At 42.1% G+C, this 23,727-nt stretch overlaps 1 protein-coding gene across 6 annotated transcripts in view; it reads left to right on the forward strand.

Moving 5' to 3' along the window:
- Window positions 1-2,331: 2,331 nt before the first annotated feature.
- The window catches only part of RAB3B (RAB3B, member RAS oncogene family), a 60,109-nt gene continuing 38,713 nt past the window's right edge, over window positions 2,332-23,727 (forward strand). Inside the window, exons 1-4 of one of the 6 annotated variants that reach the window (XM_049808674.1) lie at window positions 2,361-2,426; window positions 7,642-7,722; window positions 8,476-8,503; window positions 13,753-13,980. In XM_049808674.1, the coding sequence (XP_049664631.1) occupies window positions 13,753-13,980 (228 nt within the window). In that variant the 5' untranslated portion in view covers window positions 2,361-2,426; window positions 7,642-7,722; window positions 8,476-8,503. Of the gene's footprint in view, window positions 2,427-4,079; window positions 4,102-7,641; window positions 7,723-8,475; window positions 8,504-13,752; window positions 13,981-23,727 lie in introns of those variants that run through there. The other 5 variants (XM_049808677.1, XM_049808673.1, XM_049808679.1 and 2 more) reach the window with 5 other exon arrangements.

The following is a 23,727-nucleotide window of genomic DNA, read 5'->3' on the forward strand; positions in this document are numbered from 1 at the left end:
TGGGAGTTCTCTCCTGTTCCCTCATTTGCCCATGTATAAATCTAAAATAGTACAGACCTCCCTCACTGGAAGTTGTGTAAGCAACTCATGACCATAAAACGTTAAGTCCTGGAAGGGAAGTGCACTGGGAGAGCTAACAATATTCACTCCATAAATTATAGAAATGTGGCTAAACAAAATGATAGACAGAAAGAATCACTAAAATTCCCCTGTCTCCTAATTATCCGGGTGCATCCCTTCTTTTTTCAGTTAGTCCTGACTGAGAAAGGGCTTGTATATAAACACTGGCATTTCAGGGGTGGCATGAAATCTGGAAAAGCCTTTGGAAATCAGGCTGAACAGTAGCTCTGTGCTTGTGGCTGCAATCATGGGATGTTAAATCAGGTGATCACTAAGGAGATGCCCAAGTGAGCCTAAGTCATAACATGCCCTTTGCATCAAAGGTGTACGTATCTGCTCATAACCACTTGCCTTCTGTATTGGTGCTTTATAGGGCTGTTGGCTCGCAATGGTTTTCTAGATTGAGCATCAGTCAGCAGACAGAAGGAAAAGCATTATCACCGTCACCGCAGACACCGTGTTGGGTAGAGTGGAAGTCAGGTTTTGGAAAAGGCAGAGATCGCATTTCCCAGAGCAATGAGAGGATTGCAAGGAGCTTAAGTCTCTTGTAGATGTCAAGCCTGTTAGGCTGTCTTTGAAGTAACTATTGTAATGAGTCTGGGATTTTGTTACGCTATCGATTATTTCAAGTTGCCTACACAAAGCTGATACCTTGCTTAAGCCTTAAATCAGGGCCTGGCTTACATAACAATAATTTTAGTTGGGGTCTTGATGGGAAATAAACATTTTCATTCTGGATGAAGGTAGAAAATCACCCTGATGCTGGGTAGAACTGTCCCCTTGGGCCACCTGGCAGATAGTTCTGGCTTGAATAAAATGGAGAAGCTGTACGGCATCTCTGACCTGCAGTGAGAAGAGGTGTTCCTTGAAGATTCTCTGCATCTCTCCTGTGATTGTTCCCAAATTGCACACCTTGGCTGTATGCTAGTTATATAGCACTACTGCACTTTCTGGCTTTCTACAGTCTCACGATACTTTTAACTAGTCAACTGCCCTGGGAAAAATGTAGCAAGAAAAACAGTGTACAGACTCCTTTAAAGTGGCTGAACTGTTATAAAGCTAAAGCTTGTCCAGGGGCTGGTTGATCTACAAGCTGGTCCAAAAACAATTACTGAAGATCACCAGATGTGCAAAAAGCTTTTATAAGTAGACAAAGCCATCTCTGTCCCGTCTGGGCAGTGTCCAAGCTGAGTCAAAGTGCTGCACATCAAACACAACAGCACACCACGATGAGACTGGACGGAAAGGGAACGGTGCTCTGAAGGATATGGCAGGGTGCAGAGGCACCGGCATCCCCCAATTTTAGAGCCCTGAGTTCAGAGGTGGTCACTGGAGGCTGCTTAGCTAGTCATCGAGAGAAGATGGGAACCTGCAACTCCAAGTATCTTTAGGTAGCTTCTGCTCCGGCCTCCCCTCGCAGGGACCTGCCCTCTCCTGGGGCTGATTAAGAATCCTGACTTTGTGCTTAGGCACTTGCTTAAAGCCCGGCAGTGGGAAAATGCACTGCCATCTTTGCTGGCTGTTTGGAAAGCACCTCATTAGTTATGGCAGAGACACGTTTAAAACACCCATGATTTTGTTCACTTTCTCTAGCGGATCATTTCTGAAAGCTGTTTCGGTTTCCCAGCAAGGGATAAGCCACATCCAGGTCTCCGCTCTTGAACCTGGGGTCTGTTTGTAGGATTTGAAAGCCAAGAGAGTCTGCTGCAACCTCTTCATCAGACCTCCTTCAGGCAAGCAACTTAGAGAGACGGCAGCCACCGCCTCATCTTTTTGGTCTTCTCCCCAGTAGAGATGCCACAACCACCATCACTAGGCTTCAGAGTTAACAGTTCTACCGAAATGAATTCCAGAGCGTGTAGAGGTCGCGACAAGAATGGCAAGTTAGGGTCGCACCTGTTCCCTGCTCACCGGGGCTCCAGCAACGCCTGAGGTGATTCACGTTCGGGGCGGGGGCGGAGGGCGACCACCCGGACGGGGCCCCCGGCGGCCTCGGGTCGCCCGCCTTCCCTTCTGCCTTCCTTCCAACCGGCGGCTGGCGCCCGTTCGGTGCGGCGGAGCGGTGCCAGGCCCGGCCGGGACACCCCCCCCTACCCCTCAGCGCCCGGCCGGGGTCTCCCGCCCTCCAGCCCCGCCGTTCCCTCAACCGCCCCCAGCCCCGCCGCGGCTCCGCCCCCGGGGCCGCCCCAGGTGCCGGCGGGGAGCGGGGCGGGGGGGGGGGAGCGGCTCTCGCCACGCGAGCAGCGGCCGCGGGACCCGCACGGTTCGCCTCGCCTCGCCTCGGCGCTGCCGCTCCTCCGCCTCAGGTAAGAGCCGCGGCCCCACGGAGCGGGGGTTGGGGTTCCTCCCGCGGCGGTGCGCGCCGTCGGGGCGCAGCCTTCCCCGTCGAAAGTAACGGTGAGGGGGGGACGACGACGGGCGGCGGGGCGGCGGGGCGTCTCCCCTCCCCCCCCACCCCCCGACTCCCCTCAGGCTCCCGCTGCGAGGCGGGAACCGCGCCTCACCTCAGCGTCCCCGGCGGGGGTCCGAAAACTCTTGCCGCCCTTCTCGGCACCGAGCGTCGGGGTTGTCCCCGGGCTCCGCGGGACGGCGGCGGGCAGGGCGGGAGGCCAGGGGCGGGTGGCAGGAGGTGCCCCGGCCCCGAGGAGCCCCCGCGGGGCGGGCCTCGGCTGCCGTGCCGGTGGGTGCCCGGCCGGCAGCGGCTGGCGGGGTGGGTGCTCAGTGCCCCTGAGGTGCGGCGTGAAAGGCAGACCCTCAGGAGCGACGGGGAGGAGGACGGCACGGTGGTTACATCTCTAACGCATTTATCAGCAGTGAGAGGCGATAGAATGCTGCTTTATCTTTAAAATATCCTCAGCGAGGTGGGGGGAGGCTGGAGACCCGGGCCTTCCCGGCTGTTTTCCAGCTGGTGTCTAACCTTTGTCAGACCCTGTCATGCTGGGCAGTTGTCTTCTGCTCAGGGAGTTGCAGCGGTTAAGAACAAAAACTGTACGGCACTAAAACAAACTGCCAGGAAACGCGGGATTTCGTTTTTGTCGTTGCTGCTCTTTGAAGGGGAGAGACCTGCTGCTGCCGGACTGCACGGCTTCGCGCAGCGCTGACTGCAGATCACCCACCTGCAGATTTGCTGTTTCGCCATACAGGTGGAAGAACGGACTTGCAGGCTGTGTGTACGTCCACGCTGCCCTGTAGCAGCAGGCAGTGAGCCCGTTACACAGAGCCAAACAGATCAACCATTCTAATTTAATTCATAAAAACTATAAACACTCCAATTTCTCCAGTTTATGCCGTACAAAATACATGTGGTCTTTTTGCCATATGTTCTGACACTATGCATTGTTTTTTTCCCTGATGTCTTCTCTGTGCTTGCTAGCAGCAAGGCAGTGTCGTTTGATGCGCACGGTAACATCGTGCTGTGGGATTGCAGGCAATATCGTTAACACTGGCACAAGCGCTTCCACCTTTTTGCCTCCCAAGGTTCTGCCTCCACACTGTCCTTTCCATCATACAGCACAAGCAGTGGTGTGTTTGTGCAGTGCATCAGGTTGATCTGACCTAAATTAAGACTAACTGGACAAAAAAAAAAGGGTGGTGGTGTTAATTTTAACCTGGATTTTCCCTTAGCCTGAGACAATAATAAGACTGTGGCCTCAGAAGTTTAATTCATGTTTCTGTGCACTTCCTTGGTGGCAAACCTGGTTTCAACCTGTCTTGCTTTGTTCCTCCTTGCTCACTCCTGACCCAGTGCTCCACTCTCAGTTGTGCTAGTAACAGCTTGTGGGGCTTCATAGTAGCCTGGATTAGCTCTGGGCTCAAATAAACCTCCTCTTTTAAGTGGATTTTTTTCCTCCCTCTCCCTCCCAAGATAAAAATGTCAGGGGAACTATAGTCCTTATCTGTGTATTTGGAACTGTAGCAGATCATGGGAGCGCTGGTATTGGATTATAGTGGGTTCAAGATCGAATCCATATGCTGCCATATGTAAGCAAAGAACTAAAAAGCTTTTATTTCCTGTTATTTGTGCTTGCTGTCCTGAAAGTGGTTGTCTATGCATTTACTGAGACCTTGGGGTGATCACTGCCTTCAGGACTGTTTTATCAGGACAACTCGTAGTATAAGTTAGAAGAGAGACAAATAAACCAATCTTTAAATCAAGCTTCCTTTGCAATTTTGACAAAACTGTGCTGCCCTCTTTGCAGATCCGATACGTTTTTGGGTAACAAATTGAGAAGACTTACTAGCTTTAGGTTTTAATAGCAGTAGTTCTTGCTACATCTAGGTGTAGCAAAGCACTACATGTAGTATTCATTAGCATACTAGTTGTTGTCATGTAATAGTCATATTAGTTGACTTGCCTGTGTTTCATATAGTTTTTCCTACTTTCATTTTCACATGATCTGATGCAGCCTGAGATCAAAATGGGCAGGTAATAGCATCATGTTTCAGGGTCTTGCATCACGTAGTGCCAGAGAAGGGTACTCACGTCCACTTAACCCCCCCCAGTAAGTCCGTGTCTGTTCTTTGTTACTAGTTCAGCCTGAAGAAGTAGTTTTATCTGAGACAGTTCTTACTGGCTAACATTGAGAAATGCCCTGAACTGGTAATTTCAGGTATGCTTCTTGCTGTAAAAATGTATCTTATGTTTAAAGTTCTGCTGTATTTAGTGAGCTCTTGTAAATGTGTGCTTAGCTTACTGCAGTGTGGTAGTATTTGATCTTTGACGTAAGCAATAAGACTTATGTTTGGAAGTATTAGCTAATTAAAACATGGGAATTGAGAGGGCACTTCTTCTAATCCTGGTTAGCAGATGGCTTACTTTGCAGCATCGAGAACATCATAGCACAGAGAAACGAAGTAACTAGCAACTTGTTCATCACAGATTTTCTGCTTGGAGGAGGAGGACAAAAGGCAGCAAATTAGACTTCTGTGCTGCAGAGGCATCCTGAGCTAGCCCTGTCTCTGTGTGGTTCTGGTTTATAGGTGGTTACTACAAGACAATACCAGTCTCCAGTTAGCCTGATTTGGTCCCGACAGCAGCTTGCTTTTACCTATAAATGAAAGGTTTTAGACCTGGTGATGCAGAAAAATCTGTAACTGTCTCCTGTGCGCTGGTGGAGGCGTGTCTACCCGAACCTGCATACAGCCTGACTCTAGCTCTAGGTAGTATGAGTTCCATCATGTACCTGAACTTGCCTTATCTTACACCACTGTGGGAGGGCATGGGCATGGCTTTCTTGGTGGAGGGCTGTATCCCAGCGCAGAACATAGCTGTACCCTGCCTTCCAGCTGGGGAAGGATCAGCAGGGAGTTACACATGTGTTGTAGCAGAGTTAGTACAGATTTGTCTTGTGTGTTGCTCTGAGTGCTTTTATGTCACTGCTACTTCAGTGTATTCAGCAGTGAGATACTCAGAAGTATTTCACTGTTGCCAGTTCATTCTCAGAGAAACTGAGGCAGAACTGCAAGGCTGGAGAGCTGATGAGAAGGAGACTGAAGTTCGTTATCTCAGACATCGCTGCAGTGTTTGTAACAGGAAGCAAGGGCTTTACTGATGGTGAGTTTTGTAATAGCAATCAACCTCTTCAGCTTGCGCTGTTCTCTGGCAACAGGGCTGGATTCAGGGTCAGCCTCAGCTAGTGGTTCTGTAGGTCTAGAAATTGGCTGGCTCCTGAGTTTCCAAAGTTAATGGAATATTCAGGGAATTGCGGAAATCTCCTCTGCATCCGCTCTTTAGGGCATAAGGAGGATGTAAATCTCTTGTTCTGTGCATCCTTTGGGAGAGAGCTCAGCTGGGCTCGATTAGTGGCTCCCCTTTAGAAGGGGAGAGATGTTTGTACTGTGAAATATTTTTCTCTGTATCTTCTGGACTAGCGTGTTTGCCAACAGGCATGGAACTATGTAGTAATAAAAGAGCCGCAATGAAAACATTAATAGAAAAGAGTAAAAAATGTGGGACTTTTTATTTCTTTGCAGTTTTTGCCATTGTAAAATTAGAGTGACTAATTCCACCTTCCTTAGAGTTTTGTTGTGGCTCTAACATGACTTCAAGGATGTTGAACGTTACGCAGGAAATGGGAGAGGCATAGCTCCAGACACAGAGACATTTGGCTCAAGGAAATCTTTCTAACAACAGTTCCAGCCTGCTGCCTAACAAAATGTAGTTGTAAAGTTAGAGTTGATGGTAAAGGCGTGATATCTGCAGGTTCTTGACTTTTGTTCCACACCCAGCAAATTCTTAGAAGACTTTGTAAAGCCTGTGCTCCCAAATCTGAATAGGTAATAATAATAACAAACAACCACCTACATTGTTTAGAGGTTTTTATCCTTCAGTTGTCATGCATATATTGAACTCATTTGTAGCATGTGAATTCTGGAGCAAATCCACTGCAGCCATCTTCTTGCAAAGACTTCTGGACTCATTAATAAATCAGTTTTAGTTTTTGCTGTCAAGATGAGGGACTCACATTTTTAAAGTAATAAACACAGACTTAATTTTCTTTCCGTTTTCACTGTTGAAGTATTTTTGTTCTAGATCTGTCAGTTAAGTTACTTGGACGACACCTCAAAATCAAGTTCTGGACAGCACTGAAGCGTGTCACAGAGGCTGTCACAGGGAGCAACTGTTGCAGAGGGCAAGGGTGTGAGAACAGGAGAAAACGTAACTGATACTGAAAAATGTGCAATACTTTGGGCAAGAGCAAGGTGCTGTCTTGTTGCCAAGTGAGATGATTGTCAATTGTGTGGATCATGAGAAAGGATTTGTCCTTGTTTGATCCAAATTCTGACCTGGAATAGGTGGCTGCAGCTTGTTATTTACATAAGGTCTGAGTTTGTCCATGTGTTTTGGCAGTCTTCACAAGGCAAGATAATGTAAGTCAAGATGACAAATGGTGGTTTACCCTTGTTTACTGGAGGGGAAATGCACCAGAGACAAAGTTGCCTTTAGATGATATTAGCCATGAAAGAGAGTACTAAATTCTGTTACATTTTTCTGCTCTAAATCTGGCATAACTGGCAGTTATTTTTGTATACATGTGCTGTAAGTTGCAGACATTTCTACCTCCTGTTGCAGTTTGCCTTTGCAGCACATTAGACTTTGACCCAGGCTTTGTGCAAAACACCAACATATACAGATGTATTTCCACTGCTCCTTGGTTCCATTTAATTTGCTGCCTTTCTGCAGGAAAGGTGTAATGATTCCTACCTATGGTTCTGCACCCACTTGTAGGATTTATCTGGAACTTTTCTTTTAGATTAATCTAGATAATCTCCCTTTAATGAATTTTAAATTGATGGCTCCAAATATCTGCTGTTATCTTAATATCTGTCACTAACTCAAGCGCTGTTTCTGTTTCTTTGTATGCTACAGGGCTTTCCCCTTTACCTTCAGTGAAGGAAGCTCAGACCTTTACACAGAAGTGTGTTCACAGTCTAACCTGCCTACCCGTTAGTCTCTTACATAATATTCTCATTATCCATCTTTATCGTAAACATTGTAATCCTTTTGCTTCTACATCGCAGGTTCAACAGTGTGACCACTCTCTTGATTCATATACTCACAGCAAAGCCTCCATCTGTCTCATGGATTATAGATCTAAATTGGTAACTATCACTTGCTTGCAATATTTATTAGTTATGTTAATTGCTTATGCTATGTTTTCTGCTTCTGATAAATCTCTCTTGTAGTACAGCATTTGTGTAAGACTTCTCTAAGGTCATGGCCTTATTTCCTTTATGAGCTTTATTCTTAGGACGGCATACATTGGCTGTAAAAAAAATTTCCATTACTTAATAGAAATCTGATTCATGATTTAATTTAATTCCTGAAAAAGAAAAACAATTTTTTTTTTCAGATGACAGAGCACATAAAGGAGTGAGTTTTTATAATAGAAAATTGACATAGATGTGTAATTTGTGAACTAGAATGTTTTTAAAGTAGATGTACTTTGTAAGACTGTGGGGAGAAGAACCCCCACAAGGTGTTAACTCTTTTGAAAAGAAGTTATGCTGCATGTCAGTAATGTCTCTCATGGATTACTCCTAAGATGTAAATATTAGAGATGAATAAATCTTCTGGTTTAGCTACGTTTTTGTTTCTTCCCTACCACATAACTTATAGACTAGTTTCCACAGTCTTTTAACATCTTCAGAGCTGTCTACAATGCTCCTGTCCTACGTTTCTATAAGAGCCTTGGCACATGTGTGATCTATTTTACTTTAGCACAATGTACTGATTTTAGCACTATGTATGTGTTTGGGTTTTTTTAAACTTCTACCTTTATTTAGCCTCATTATTGCTGCTTTTACCAAATGAGTGTATCTAGTAATCTCTTTTCTTCCTTCCACACTCCTCAGTGCCATTGGATAGCCAGGAGTCTAACAGGTACAGCTGTGTTTGTGACTGTGCCCCTTCTCTTGTTGCCTGCTGTTACCACTTATTCCTTCTAGACTGATAGTCATTAACTTCTTTCTCAGTTTTTCTGTTGGCTGATCTTGAACACTGGAACTCAGGAACAGTAAAATGGAAGTAAGAGAAAAAGAAGCTTGGACTGTGAAATAAAGGAATGGTTTAACACTGATAGCCCTGTAAGGCAGTAAAATAGTATGTCAGGTGAAACAGCAGAGGCTCTGTTGCTGAACACACACACAAAACCAGCTTGGAGTAGCATGCTGTCATAAGATCTTCGACTCATAGAAATATAGAGGGGCGGTTTCACCCTCATCTCATCAGCCTAATAAAATAAATGTGTGTGTGTGCTAGCAGATGATGATGAAACAGTTAAACAGTCACATTTAAATTGCCACTGGTCCTATATAACACAAAATATATGTAGTAAATTTCAGTTTGGGCTTTAAAAATAAATCAGTGACAAATATTAAAAGATGTTTTTACTGTTAGAAATGAACAGAACTTGTAATATACAGCATACACAGGTTCATAATTGCAGATATGTCTAATTGCATAATTTGAAGTGTAAGTTCCATCAGTGTGACCATGTTTCCTGGTTAACTGAGGTGACTGACAGCAGACAAGGAGATTCTTTTCCAAATTCAGACTTCTTCCTCGCTATGTGAGAGAGAATGGGATGTGGAAATGGCCATGTCTGTGAACAGACCCACGCGGTTCCTAACAGAGATGCCTAAACTTCCAAAGTAATGATCAGATTTCTTATTTCTGGTCTGTGAGAGGATAGAGAAGAACAGCCCTCTGTTAGTTTGTAGGCAAAACCATAAGGGCTGGCAACACTTGAGGTCAACCTTAGTTTTTTCTGGAAATAAATGGATGGTGAGATCTACCAGTTGATTTCCAGCCAACACCATCAGGTTTAGACAGTTCATGTACTGCTTTTCACTGAAGTTGGCTGTAGGCAGTAAATACTCCAGAACAGGGGCAGCAGTGACTATTTCTAGTGATTTGTAGAAGCAGTAACACTTTGATGGTTTGTGTTGCACAACGTACCAGTTTGATTCTTCACCATGATGTTGGTCACAAATTAAAGAGCACAGTTGTGTGGAGCCATCTCTATGACACATTTCAGTAAGTACTGAAAGCAGGGAAGGCTGGTTTCCCATGGAGGTGTCTTAGGATAATAGGCTTTTTGGTTTTTTAAACTTCATTAGACCAAAATAGAAAATAAAGGCAGGAGAGCCACCTTGACTGAGGAGCATATTCTTTGGTGGCTAATAAGCTCTGATTAAGATTTTATTGCTTTAGAGCGTTTGTAGCATCCTCCTCCTATGTGGTTTCCCTGTCTAATAAAAGACAAGCTCACACTGCAGGCTTCTGCCTCAATAGAGAAATAATAATGTATCTCATAGCCACATAACTGCCTATTCTTGCGAAAATAGTTGTAAGTGGATGTGTTTCAGACCTTGTTCCCATTGGGAAAGCATATGGGGAAAACAGGTTGTCAATATCAGTATACTCTTGGCTAGAAAGAAGTGGGCTATGCAGACAAAGAACTAAAAGATGCAAGGTCTCATACTGAAGTGTTCTCAAGGACAGTCTGATTGGCAGCTTTTTCTTCTCCCATGTAATGGGTTTTCTGTAATGTAGCTATATCTTTCCTGTATAGGTATTTTCTTGAGGATTTTTCCAAGGCAGTCAAAACAGAAACAGTCACGAGCCTCTCTTTTGCACTCTGCGTGCCAGTTGTATTTGACTTGGTCTTCTGGAAGAAAGCCCTAGTTAGCGTTCATGTCCTTGTAAAACAGCAGTGATGGTGCTGTATTTGGAGTCATCCTAAGCAAAGAGTGTATGTAGCTGTGTACCCAGAGAACAGAGGGTTACACTGCCAGCTAAACATCCTTTCACCAAGGAGGGAATAAAATCCTCTAGGAGCGATGGCTGCACTATCTGTTCTGACGAGTTGGACGGGAGCTGCCCGGCATTGGTGCGTTGTTGCCTTTTCCTTCCACTGCTGATGCTGAATCTCCGCCAGGTGCAGAGGGCCTGCAGGAGATGTGATTTTGTGGACCTTTCTCTCAGTAGCATAGCAACTGCCATCACTTCCCATCACTCGGTCCCCTCCACTTGGCTCCCTTCGCTGTGCTGGATCAGGAACTGAATCAACTTTAAAAACAGCCCTGCAAAACAGGAGAAGTTGTAGGAGGATTTATTTTTAACTGGGATCTCTCTGTTCTCTGAACCACCTCTCTGCGTGGTCCTCAGGACTGGCATAACTAGGGAGCACTTGGAGCAGGGGTGGGACAACAAGTGAGGAAGAGGAGGAGAACTGGGAGAAAGGTCTGCTGGTTCCTGGCTTCAGGATTCAAGCACAAATTCAGGGGCAGTCCTGTGAACGTTTTCAGTTCACATGCTGGTGGAGTGCAGCTTCAGTAATGATCTGCAGAGGAGTAATCAGTAATTAGTACTGAAGTCCTTTCAGTTTCACTCTATTGACCAGAGGAGGGGAAAGGGAAAAGTCAAATTTAAGCAAGGGGATGGAATTTTCTTTGAAATTTTTGTGCTTTGACGCTGCCTCTAATGATTCGAGGAGCTGGCCTGCAGCATCTTCAGCGTAGCACAGTGGCACGCGCAGGCCAGCGAGTTTTGTGCTTCTATGACAACAGCCCCGCGTTCTGTGCAAGTATCATTTGCTCTTATTTTCTGTATTGTGCTTCTAACAAAGCTGCTCTAGCTGGCCGCATTCTGTAATTGCTTTTTTAACTGAGATCTGAAAGTCGCATTTGTAGCCAGGTACACTTTTGATTATAGCAATCTAGGGGGGGTTAATGGAAGCAGCAGTGTTTCATTTAAAAGATCAGCTTGGACTGTGCAGATGGATTCTGTGAAGGCAGGGGTAGAAAGCAGGTATTGATTCCTGTATGATTAGTGGAATACTTCTTTGTTAAAGGTTTGCCTCTGAATCTTTAAATGACCAGGCTTGAAGTGATGAGAGCATCTCACTTTTTCAAGCCTCTCTGAGTGGAATAGAGAAGTAGAGATTTTAATATTATTTTTTTTCTTCTTTAGCAAGTGCACATGTGTTCTCAATGGCATTTGTGGAAGTTATTTTATGTGTATGAGGAAGTTAAATTACTCGGACTCCTTCTTACTGTCTTCCAGCATGGCGATGATACAGATCAACTAATCATATGGATTCCTAATTTTTGCAGCTGAGCTTTCCAACATTTGAACTGAGGCAGTGAATGCATTGGCCTGAGTGTGTGCGTGGAAGTCAGTTGTATGTTGAATTCTTCATTTTAGAAATTCCTGTTGTGAACCACAAGACATGGGTAGAAGAGCCCTTTCCTGATACACTGGTGAGAAGAAAATTTGTACTGGTGTTTCTGGAGTGCTTGCGAAGGACTGTAGTCTTACTGAATAGCAACTGAAGTTCAGAAGAGCGTGTATCAGAATTGTGTTGTATCCTACAGAGAATCACTTGTGGGAAGATTTTACTGCATTCAGTGCAGTTGTTGACTACTGAGCTACTGATAAACTGAAGAACTGATAGAGTTCTTCAGAAACTGTCCTTGTTAATGCAATCTGTGAACAAAATGTCTGCTGCACCAGCCCTTTTCTGTGTGAGAAAATTGCATGTGTTTAATCAGAGATAAACTGTCATGCGTATTTTACTGAAGTTTAAACTGGGTTGGTTTTGGTTTGTTTCCCTTCTGATGGGAATTTAACTTAAATTGGCATCCCAATTTAAATTGCCTTTGGACAACATTTTGGTTTATAGCTGTTTAACTACAGTGGGTTTTGAACTGTTTGGTTTGTTTTTTTTCAGTGAGTGAGTGAAGTCCTGTGTGCAGGTGAGACGTGCTAAGAAGGAAGGTATTTGGGCACATGGTGAGAGTAGATATTGGTGGGAGTTTTGTTCCCAAAGGTGCCCATGAATCTGACTTGAGGGGAAAACTAACTTACTTCTTTGGATGCCGGGGGAAAAAGAGACTTCAGTTTCTGTTCAGTGCTTTCTGACACTGCACATAAGTAGCACATGTCCTAGTTTGGACGAACAGCTGCTAATCAGACCTGTGCTGTCATTGCCCCAGTTTGCACAACCCTGTGACTCGTTATAAGGACCCAAGACCTTTGCTTGTTTGATGTGGGGTAGATTTTGAAACAGCACTAGAGATTAAAATTGTGGTATATCTATTAAAAGGTAAAGTTTCTTTTTTGTCCTCTGGAAGTAATTTGCCCTGTGTAGGTATCTTCTGCTCTGTACAAACAGAGATGAAAAGTCAGGGCAGCCTTCTCCTGTGGAGTGTCTGAGCTGCATACATTAAAGCAGCCAAGGCTGCTCAGTGAGTTCCACCCGTCTTGATATTCCAGATTCTGCAGTTGTTTTTTGGTTTCTGAATCCAGTTCAGGGTTACAAGAGAAGGAAGGATATCTGAAGCTGTATCTTCTCCACCACCACCACACCCCACCCCACCACCCCCCCCCCGCAATGTCCCCAGCTTTTGTGTCTCTATAATAAAAAGGGATAATTTATCCTTTCCAAGTGCTGCCTGCAGCCCCCTGAGCCCTCATGCTTTATGCAGGTGCTGTTTATTTTAATTGCAGTCTTGAGGTTAGATAGGTGTTGGTTGGATTCAAAGTTTTCAGCTGAAATTCCTGGTGTTTCATCTTCTCCCATCGCTTTTTTTTCCCCCTTTCTGTAAATGTTGAGGACGGAACTTTTCTAAGGATAAAATGGTGGTGGTGCACATGCTAGAAATGCAGATTTTCCATAGTAGTCATAAAAGAAATTACTTAGGTTTACCAGTCTTGGAGGCTGCTTAATGAATTGCATAGTTGGATGCACTGCCTTAGTTCTTGGTTGCAATACTCCAGTTTATTGGAGCAACAGAAGTGGCACCCTGCCACAGGCGTAAAGAATGCTCTTTCCCCACTAGTATTTGAACAATATGCAATAGCACTCTGTTGTTTTTTTAAACACAAAGCAGTGCAATGGATGTATTTGTTGGGTTTGGAAATCTTACCACTACAAGTGGATAATAGAAATGTAAAGCCAGGATTTAAAAGATGATTTCAAGGTGTGTTCCTCTTTATTCAGCAGATATAGTGGTTATGATATTAGAAAGAAGAGAGATAAGCTAAACATATGGTACACAGTTAAGGAAAACAAATGCTAAACTGCTCTTAAATCTGTTCTTTTTCAATGTTTGTCATTTTCTTAGATGGCTTCAGTAACAGATGCCAGATACAGGCAGAAAGATACTTCAGATCAAAATTTTGATTACATGTTCAAGCTCCTGATCATTGGCAACAGCAGCGTGGGTAAAACATCATTCCTCTTCAGATACGCTGATGACACTTTCACACCAGCCTTCGTTAGCACAGTAGGAATTGACTTCAAAGTGAAAACAGTTTATAGGAATGACAAACGGGTGAAACTGCAGATTTGGGTAAGTGCCAGCATTTTCGGAAGTGCTTTATATTAATCCTAGCAAAGATACAATGGTAAAAAATAGCTGGTTTGGAATTAGATTTTTGGATTAATATAGATCTTTGATTGTTCATAAGTTTTGTGTGTCTGTATCATTTGCATCCCTGCAGTATAGCTGAGTAAGTTCTCTTTGTCTTGCTGTCTCACTCAACTGGTGGGACTCCTGATGTGGTCTTAAGCAGCTGCTCTACATTATCAGGTGTCAGTGTACTGTTAAATTGCAACAAACGCACAGCAGGTCTGGAGCCCTTTAGTAGCGCTTGTTGAGTGAGCACTAGTAGGTGAAGAAATTCACTGAGTGCTCAATGAGTGAACTCTACACATAGATTCTACTATCAGCTTATGTCCTCTAAATAAGATACTTGCATATTCCTGCAACTCATGTACCCATTCAGCAGCGCCAAGCCAGCTCACTTCATCCATCCAGGATTCCTCAGGGGGAAGATAAAGGTATGCTTCAAATCATCTCTGCTGATATGACTTCTTGGTAAATCAAATGGGAAGAGAACTTGTGCAGGTAAGCTGGAGGCTCTCTCTGCTCAAACACCCAGTCATGGTACATTTTCAGCCTTTTTGAATTACAGCATTCTAACCTAGTTTAAAAAAAGAAAAAAGAAAAAAAGTTCCTGAGCTGTGGAGTAGCAGACCAAGGCCAAGCAATTGTCAGTAGCTCATGATGTTCCTTTTTATGGAAAGCAAGTGTTTTCTTTTATTCTACTTGCTGGCAAATGACTTAAATCCTACAATGCAAATGCAATTTATCCTGATGGTGCTTAAATCCTCTGTGTCCCAGTGAATTACTTGGCATGTTTAAAAAACCTAGGCTCAGACTGCTGTGTTTTAAAGTACCATGGGGCTCCAGCTCGAATTCCAGTTTGCAAGATTATTCTCTTCTGCTTTCCATAAAAAGAGAAGATCTCAAACAGAAGATATGAGGCTAATATTCTCTTAAACAATTTCAAAGGAATTAGCTCACTAACTTGAAGTAGCTGTCTACTTAGTGGTTTCTTCCACAAGTTAAGCTTAAAGTTCAGGCTTGAAGATGAGTTTAAACTGTATAGCATTTCTACCAAACCCTGCCCCAGCTGTAAGCATAGTCTTCTAATTGATCTATGTACACTGGATTTATAATTAATCTTTAATTATTGCATTTAAATGCAATATTATAGTAATCACACTGGTTGTTTTTGTTTTTTTTTATTGTGACTAATCACAATAACATAGACTCTAAAATGAGGAACGCCCCCCCCCCCCGATATGATTTATTTTATTTCTGTGTTACCGGGTACAAGGTACAACACATTATTTAATATAAGATACTCTTCATGTTGCAGAATTCTGGTATTGAAACTAATGTAGATAACCTGGCATGAAACTGTTTGATTTAATTTAGGGTTTAGGTAGTAAGAGTGTTTGGGCTTCAGGCCCTATAAGCAACTGAAGACAATTTCCATCCAGTTTGTCTGTCTTAATCTCAGAATGTGAAATTCACTAATAAGTTGTGTAAAAGCAAGACAGAAAGCACCGTGAAATATTTGGGTTTTTGCAAAGGTACTGGGACTAAAATGAATTGAGCAATAATTTTAATTAAATCTGTTTGAAGGCTTTGGGGGGAAAAGGCTTTAATAACCTTAAACTTCTTATGAGAAGAGAGGGTGCTCTCTATAGGACCTGTAATATTTGAATTACCAACAACACTGTTGATTTAAAATTTATTTTCAATAAAAGGTTTGTGTAAGTGTTTGACAGTTTCCAGAGTGACTTATGCTCTTTTCTTTCTCTTTCTGTGCTCCTTGCATGGATCCCTGATGTGAATCATGATTTAAGGACTTTAACAAAAACATTAAGTGTGTACTTCTATAAAAAACACAGTATTTAAACTTGTTTACCTCCTGCCTGTCCTGAGACTAAACTTGTAATTTCAATGTATTCTTCAGGGTACACCTAGTAGTAGTGGGGTCCATTAGCATACCAGAACTATGTATTCCTGTGTGTAGGAAGGAATAGTTTTCTTACCAACTTGTCTTCCAATTACTTTTAAAAACGATTTACATAGCTATTGAGTTTCTGTGGGTGTGGGACCCTGTGGCTCCATTGAAAACTTTGCTTTTACTTACAACTTTCCAGTTATGTTGACCTTTTTTTTTTTTTTTTTTTTTTAAATTATGCTCCCTCTAAGCTTGATTAGGTTAAGTCTTACCTGAATCAGGTTTAATGTGAAACTAAGTGAAGAAGAAGGAGGTACAAGTGTTTAAATTAACCACTTCAAATGTCTTCATAAAATCCAGAGAGGAGAACTTCTAGGAACCTCTAATGTTCCCTACTCTGCAGAGCCAGGTCTCTTTCAGTTCATGAGTGCTTGTGGAGCTCTTAAGTGTATGCAGCTGTGGCAGACTGAAGGTGCTCAAGGGCTGTGCACAAATAACTTTGTTTTCTGTCCTACAAATCTCAAGGCAGGGGGAAGTTACTACTGCTGTGCTGTGATCCAGAGAGATCAGTGACCAGTGGGACTTTTTACACTGTGTTTTGCCTGTGTTGAACAGAAAAGCAGAATATTTGGGTGTAGGACCTCAGCTACAAAGAGCTCCTTGGGTTTACTTATAGCTAAGAAAAATTCACCTTGCTTTGAGTGCCAAGCAGCTGCACGTAAAGGCTAACAACGTGTCACTGTGTCAATAAATGTCTTTCTGGCCTGCCTCACGGTTAATATCTCCAGTAGAAATTGATGTGTGTTTTTAAGCTAGAGATCTAGCTTTTGTGTTTGTGCTGAGTTTGAGGAAGTCTGTATGTTGTGAATCAGGATTAGACAAGTTGTCAAATGTAACGATCAAAATGATCAAAAGAATGCTGCTCTGTTTAATTTTGATGTCATTAGTGGGCCTCTTGCTTTGTTGACATTAAGATCTCAATCATCCAAATTGATATTTTAATGAGTCCTATCAGTTGTGCTAGTGACCTAGCAGTCTAGGAAATTATCTGCTTTGAAAAGACTTGAAAGGAGTATCTCTTGAATTTGAGAGGAATGGGACATAGCAAAGGTATTCATGGTGTTCTTAAGGTAGAATGATAGCTCTGCTGCTAGAAAACAAAACAGTAAAATGGTCCAGAAAGGGGTTATGTGAAATAATGTTTTGTAGGTTGTTGGTTTTTTTCTTTAAAGAACTCCAAGATCAGTTGACTGTGTTTTAATTTCAAGTCTTTCCCATCTTGTTTAGGAATGGTGGCTTTATGTAAATAGAATAAATTACCTTTACTGAGAAAGTTTATTTTGTGGTTGGATGAGGTTTGGTAAATCAAACATTTCTAATTTAAAACATTAGTTATGTAAATATATGCATATACTATGTAGATATTCTAATGTCTACATAAATAATTCTTGGATTAGAATTTTCTTACGCCACTGTCATCTGTAATAATACTTTCATATAAAGCATCACCCTTATGATACATTTGTAGAGAGCCAGTTTATAATATCTCTCTGCATTGGGGGTGTACATTTGGATTATTTCTTTCTTGACCAACAGTTTTGTATTCCCAGAGTTGCTAATTACTGATTACTGAAGGAAAGCTATTATATTTTCAGCTAGGCATGGTTTTTTATTGTAAATAAATCTCAAAGGTGACACTATTATATTCTTAGCAAATGCATACAGTTAATACTCAATGCAGCATTCAGGTTGCCTAGCAGCTAGAGAAGGCCACTTTGTCCAGATCCAGATGGAAGCAGGGTGAAGGAATAAAAGTGATTTGGGTTTTAGGTGAGACCAATGTGAGATTTCTGGTTTGGGTGTTTTGTTTTGTTTTTTTCCTTTCTTCTGTGTGTTTGTGTGTCCATTGGTGGTAAGTAATAATAACAGCAGAACTCTTGAGCAATGTAGTATTGAGGTTAACTGCTGAGGGGCAAACTCTGGTCCTTCATGCTGGCCTAGTGTAGGTTAATTCTGCAAGCTCTTTGGATAGTAACACAAATTTACTGATGGAAAATCATTGGCAGTGTTTAGCCCCAAACACTTGCACACCGCAACACTTTGCATACCATGCAATAAGTGCTTTGTGTGAGGAGTTTCATTACACTTCCATTATACTTTTGTACAGCACCTTACACAATGGAATCTCGTTTTTGTTGCACATACTACACATAACACATAAACATATGTGTGATTAATAATAAACATAACTAAATCCAGGGTTTGGCAGCTGATGTTACAGTTGAAACTCCTTTTGACCCCCTTTTCTAGAGGTTAAATTTAAGTTCAGGTTAAAAGGCAAAAAGGATGTAATGTTTAGATGGAGATAGCATATTTAGACTGCAGTATAATTTTTCTTTTAAGGTGCTTCTTACCAGATTTAAACTGCAGGGACAAGTATAGCTTTTTCTTTCCTGTGAATAAAAATGTTTCCATGGCTTAACTGCTGAAACCAGTAGGGGTCTGAGATTAGCTGTAGTGGATGTCTGAAACATGTGTTACAGCTTTCAGGCACAGGTGGTAAGAGGGTGCAAAGCAGCATCACTCCATTTTTTGTGGGAAGGATCTTTACAAACAGAAATACGACAACTGGTAATTTTCCTGAGTGGCAGTTATCATTACAAAACAAAAAAAGTGTAAACCAAAATAAAACCCAAGCTTCGTGGCTGTCCAGAAGGCAAATATGCAGTGTTTTTAAAAGCTTTTTGTATCAGTACTTGCCTGGATGACAGGATGTTACTGTGCAGCTCACCTTATAGGGAAGCAATTCAAAGAAGTAATACTGGGAACTAAGTTGGTTGGTTTTTTTTCCTTCTCATTTAAAGGAGGTAAAATTAGAACACTGTCATACTTGATTGTGAATTTTAATGTTAATTGCACACTTAACCAAAAGCTAATTATGCATTTCAGATGAGAGAATCATCTATTCCCCTGGCATCCCATCCCCATCATGTTTTTGCTAAGTTCTTTATAAGCACTGACTTTAAACTTGAATGCTTGCACAAAACTTGTTTCTAAAAAAACAGGTAATAAGAGTTCTGTAATTTAATTATATAGATGCAGTAGTGATGGATGTCTCTGAAGATCTAATGGGCCTGATTCTGCTCAGTAGATTGACAGCTGTTGTGTAATACTCTGATTTGCTGTTTAGACAAAGACCTGAAATGGACAAAGTCATGATAGTGAAAAGAACAGGTTGATCCTTATAATAGAGGCAAGGATTACATCTTATTTGCTGCATGGAGGACTTACTAGGTCCCAGGAATGAAAATCATTGGGAGTGAGTGGACGTAAAGTACTACTTTTGATGTTAAAACACAATGCAAGATATTTGACTGGAGAAGAGATACAATAACAGCGTCTGTAATCCAATTCCAAGGTCTATGTTATATCTCAAATAATAATACTCCTGCTTTGCAAAGAACTTGGTGCTCATGCCACTCTGAATGGTCTTTAAGATTAGAGTTGCAAGAGTGATACAAGGGAGAGAAATAAAAACTTAACTAACCACCCAGGGTTTTATTCTATCCCACTCACTATTGAATTTATTTAAGAGCCTAAGCTTGCTGAGCAAGGCATTCCTGTGTTTGCAGTTAAACAGATGACATGGAAGGTTTATTTCTGTTTATAGTTAATCACCTCAATCCCATTGTTATCTCATTATAAACTCTACATTACAGTGAAGGTCAAATTCAACTTCAGTCTAAGGTCTGTTACTGCTGGAGTTATTCCTGCTTACAGTATTGGATTTAGTCTCATTGCAAGGTGTAGTATCTCTTTTCATGCTACATCTTCGCAGAGTTACTAGATATGTGGAGCTTTTGCCCTTGTTTTGTGCATTTCAGTAAAACGCAAAAAGTTAGAATATTGCATTCAGAGGTATCAGGAGCAGGGTTGAGTGAGTGTATTTGTGTTAGTTGATTAAGAGCTGCTGATAGTTCAAAGGTTTGGACCTTTTCTAGAGAAAATGGGCCAATGTTAGCTGGTTGTCCGGTAGAGGAAAAGCTGTACGTAGGAAATTTCAAGGGAAATTCTTCAGCTGATGTAGTAAGGCAGTTAAGCTTTGAAAGGACAAATGGGTTGGTGGCCTCCTGACATTTTGCATTTAATGCTTTTCACAGCAGAAATTCACAATAGGTATTTTGGAATCATTTTACCTAAGGTCTTATAGCCATGTGCCTTAAAATGTTTTCCCGTTGTCCTTGTCTTACCAGAATCGCTCCTACTATGATTTTCTTTCACAATGTTATTATCTTCTGGATAATGACTAGGTATATTCTGTATTTAAATATTCTTGGTTACACTGTGATCAGTTACAAGATAATGCAGTGGGTGGAATTTATGAGTTCTCATAGTATTTGTCTCAAGTGAGCACATACTTAAACTGTGTCATAAGTTTTTGGTCAAATGAGAAAATATATGCGTTGAGCTTGTTCACATTTATAACTTTCATGCATTGTGTTGTCCACTGCAGTGTTGTGTTTATGCAACACTTAGGAGTAGGCTGAATGGCTGATTTTAGAGATTAAAAAAGGAACCTGAGACCAGGTTCCATCTGATTTTCAGATGTGAGAACCTGTACCCTGTAGCACAACTGGAGTACACAGGAGTTTAGCAGTGGTACTTTGTAATTTATTTTCTGTTGTCTAGCTATTTAATGTCATCCTGATTCATTAAACAGTGTGAACTAAGCTCTAAGATGTTGAGCACTGATTTTCTGTATTTCTATTGGCAAGGCTATTTTCAGTCATGTGGAGGGAAGGTCGTATGAGCATCCCTGAAGCACCTTTTGATTCGTTAGAAAGTCAAATGAGTGATGATCCTTCCAGTACAGGGGAAATGGCGATGTTATATCCTATCCACAACATAAAATCAGCTGTGGTTTGGTGGTGTTTTTTTTCTTTTAATAACCAGGTGCCCAAAATGACCTCTTACCTTGCTATTGTAGTTAAATTGTGCTGATGCGGCAGTGTAACCACAGTGTGCTCAGAGATCCACTTGACTGCTGCGTGTAGTTGTGCTGGAGGGCAGCAGCGTTGGACTCTGTGGTCGTGTATGGTGCTGACAGAAGGAAACACTGGTGAGGAGCACCAGAAACTGAACAAAAATGCAGCATGCTCCTGCAGTGTGGAGAACTGGGAGGCCTATGGCTTGCTTGTTAGGTTCTCCCATCTGCAGAACAATGTAATGTTTACCAGGAGACGTTGATCTCAACCTAGATTTCTGGTGAGCTGTTCTGGCTGCCCAGCAAATAGTAATGAGAGTGGCAAAGGCGGAAACATATAAATCCTGTTTGGGGCTAGATATATCTTTCAATAGCAGCTTATCACCTTGCATTTTATAGTCAGGGGCCACTGCAGCCCAAAAGTGTATCCTGGACATCCTAGTGTATCCTTCTCTGCTTCTGTCACAGTCCCAGGCTTTGCCGTGTTGCAAAGATGTTCCTCCTTCCAAATGGAGCTGCCGGTCCCAAGTGTTTTACCTACCTCACACATGGCATCCTGTGCTTCTGTTGTGCACTTTCATCTTGTTTGAAAAGTTTGCTAGTTTTGCTAATTCTGCTTCACATCCATTTCTTTGCTAATCATATATCAGATACTCACTGTTTTGCTATTAATTTATGTTAGAAACTGAAACAGGAGGTGGCAAGAGTGTTTGAAACTTGGGAGGAGCAGGGGTAAGCGGAGCAGATAAATGCACAATGTTATGAGCTGCTGTGCTTTATTAACTGAAATAACTTCATATGGTGTTAAGACTGAAGTGATTTAACTTTGTGTATTACTCAAAGAAGGTTCAGTGATGGTATTTTCTCAGCCGGATTCTGGCTGGCTAGTCACTCTGGCAAACTGGTACAGACATCTGTACCAGTGCTAGAGGGTAAAGTCATGGAGAGAGTGCGGTGTGTGTAGATACGTGTGTGTGCATATGCTACTGATGTCTATCAGGTGCTACAGTCCCTACACTTTTCTTGTAGCCAGAGCGATAAAATAGAACATACAGGGGATCTGTGCATAGGATGTTTACTAGGCAGGATATTCACCCTAATGATATTTTTGCTTTTGCATGTGCTTATTCAAAGATCCACCTACTGCTTCCTCCTCTTTGGTCCCTACATTGGTGATAATGCCGTGGCAGTTCTGAAGTTACCGAGTGTTCGAATGCCATGGTAACTGCATCCCGCTTGGCTGACTGCCAGTGGGCACTAAGCCCTTCCCTGTTCTGAAGGGAAGCAAGTGCTCTGAGTGCCAAATTGTGGTAGACGGGCATGAGTCAGCTTTGATATGTCCATGTAAAGTCCTTTACCAAGGACTGCAGGTCTTGGTTTTTTCTGAGGGAAGAAAGAGAAATAACTCCCATCAAATGTGGTTTGGATTTTTTTTCAAAACTCTAAAACTGTCCTATATTGTTGAAAGTCTAAAAAATGCATTCGCATTGGAATTACCACCAAATGCTAAATTGCTTCCTTGCCGTGCATTTTTGCCTCATCACTGTACTCATTTCTGTAAGGCTATACCACTTTTCCTGTATTTTTCTCTTGGCTCAGTGTTACGCATCCTGGATTGCTCTTGTTGAAATCAGATAGCAGCTTTGTAAACACTTTTGCATTAACTATACGGATAGTTCTTGCAGAATACTGTCGTAACAGAATTTGAAATAATGGAGTTGTGTGTAAGAGCAAACAAGAAGAGCTGGCGAAAAGAGGGGAAGTCAATTTACTTGTTTCCTTTTCAGAGAAGAAATATTCTGACTATAATATAGCATGCTGGTGCATCAATTGATTGCATGGAATAACAACAGTGGAAATTTACAGCCAAGCAAGGCTAATTAAGGAATACATTTTCAAAGTCACTTTTTCATAAGAGTGGAATGATAGACCTTAACCTTTATGCTTCTCTTACTGTCTCTCAGCCCTTGCTGGCTTGTAGAACTACCAAAACTGTGAAGAAAATCAGACCTCACCATGTTCATGTGTATGCGTGTGCAGTTTCTAAAGAGACACTCTAACTTACTTCTGTTATCAGCTCCAGCTACAATAATGGTGACAGCCCTGCAGAGGTTAACTGAGGCTAAGTGTGATTTGGGGCGTGTAGTAAGGTAATGTCCTGACAACTTGGTGCACAGTACAGGTGGACAGAATCAACCCTCTCTGGAGTTGTCTCCACTATCATCAGGTGTAAACGCTTTTGTTTGTTCACTGTTGCTGTAAAATATAAACTTCTTCAGCTGAAAGTCAATTTACTTGTTTCCTTTTCAGAGAAGAAATATTCTGACTATAATATAGTCTTTGAACTTGTTCTCTGCTCCCTTTGTAGAGGAGTAGCTGACTAAATGGAAGGCAACAGAGGATTGGGAAACAAGAAAAGAGCTACTTAGGGGTCGGAAGGGATGATTAAACTTCCTTTCTTTAACTACTGCAAACTGCCTCTCCACTGTGTTGTGGTTTAACCCCAACCAGCTACGAAGCACCACGGAGCCACTCACTCACTCTTTCCCCTCACCCAGTGGGATGGGGAGAGAATTGGGGGGCGGGGGGAAGTAAAACTCGTGGGCTGAGATAAAGACAGTTTAATAGGACAGAAAGGAAGAAACTAATAATGGTAATAATAACAATAATAAAACGACAATAAGAATAATAAAAGGATTGGAATATACAAAATAAATGATGTGTAATGCAGTTGCTCACGACTCGCTGACTGATGCCCAGTTAGTTCCTGAGCAGCAGTCCACTCCCCAGGCCA

The sequence above is a fragment of the Accipiter gentilis genome, chromosome 8 (genome assembly GCF_929443795.1).
Source record: "Accipiter gentilis chromosome 8, bAccGen1.1, whole genome shotgun sequence".
Classification (NCBI taxonomy): Eukaryota; Metazoa; Chordata; class Aves; order Accipitriformes; family Accipitridae; genus Astur; species Astur gentilis.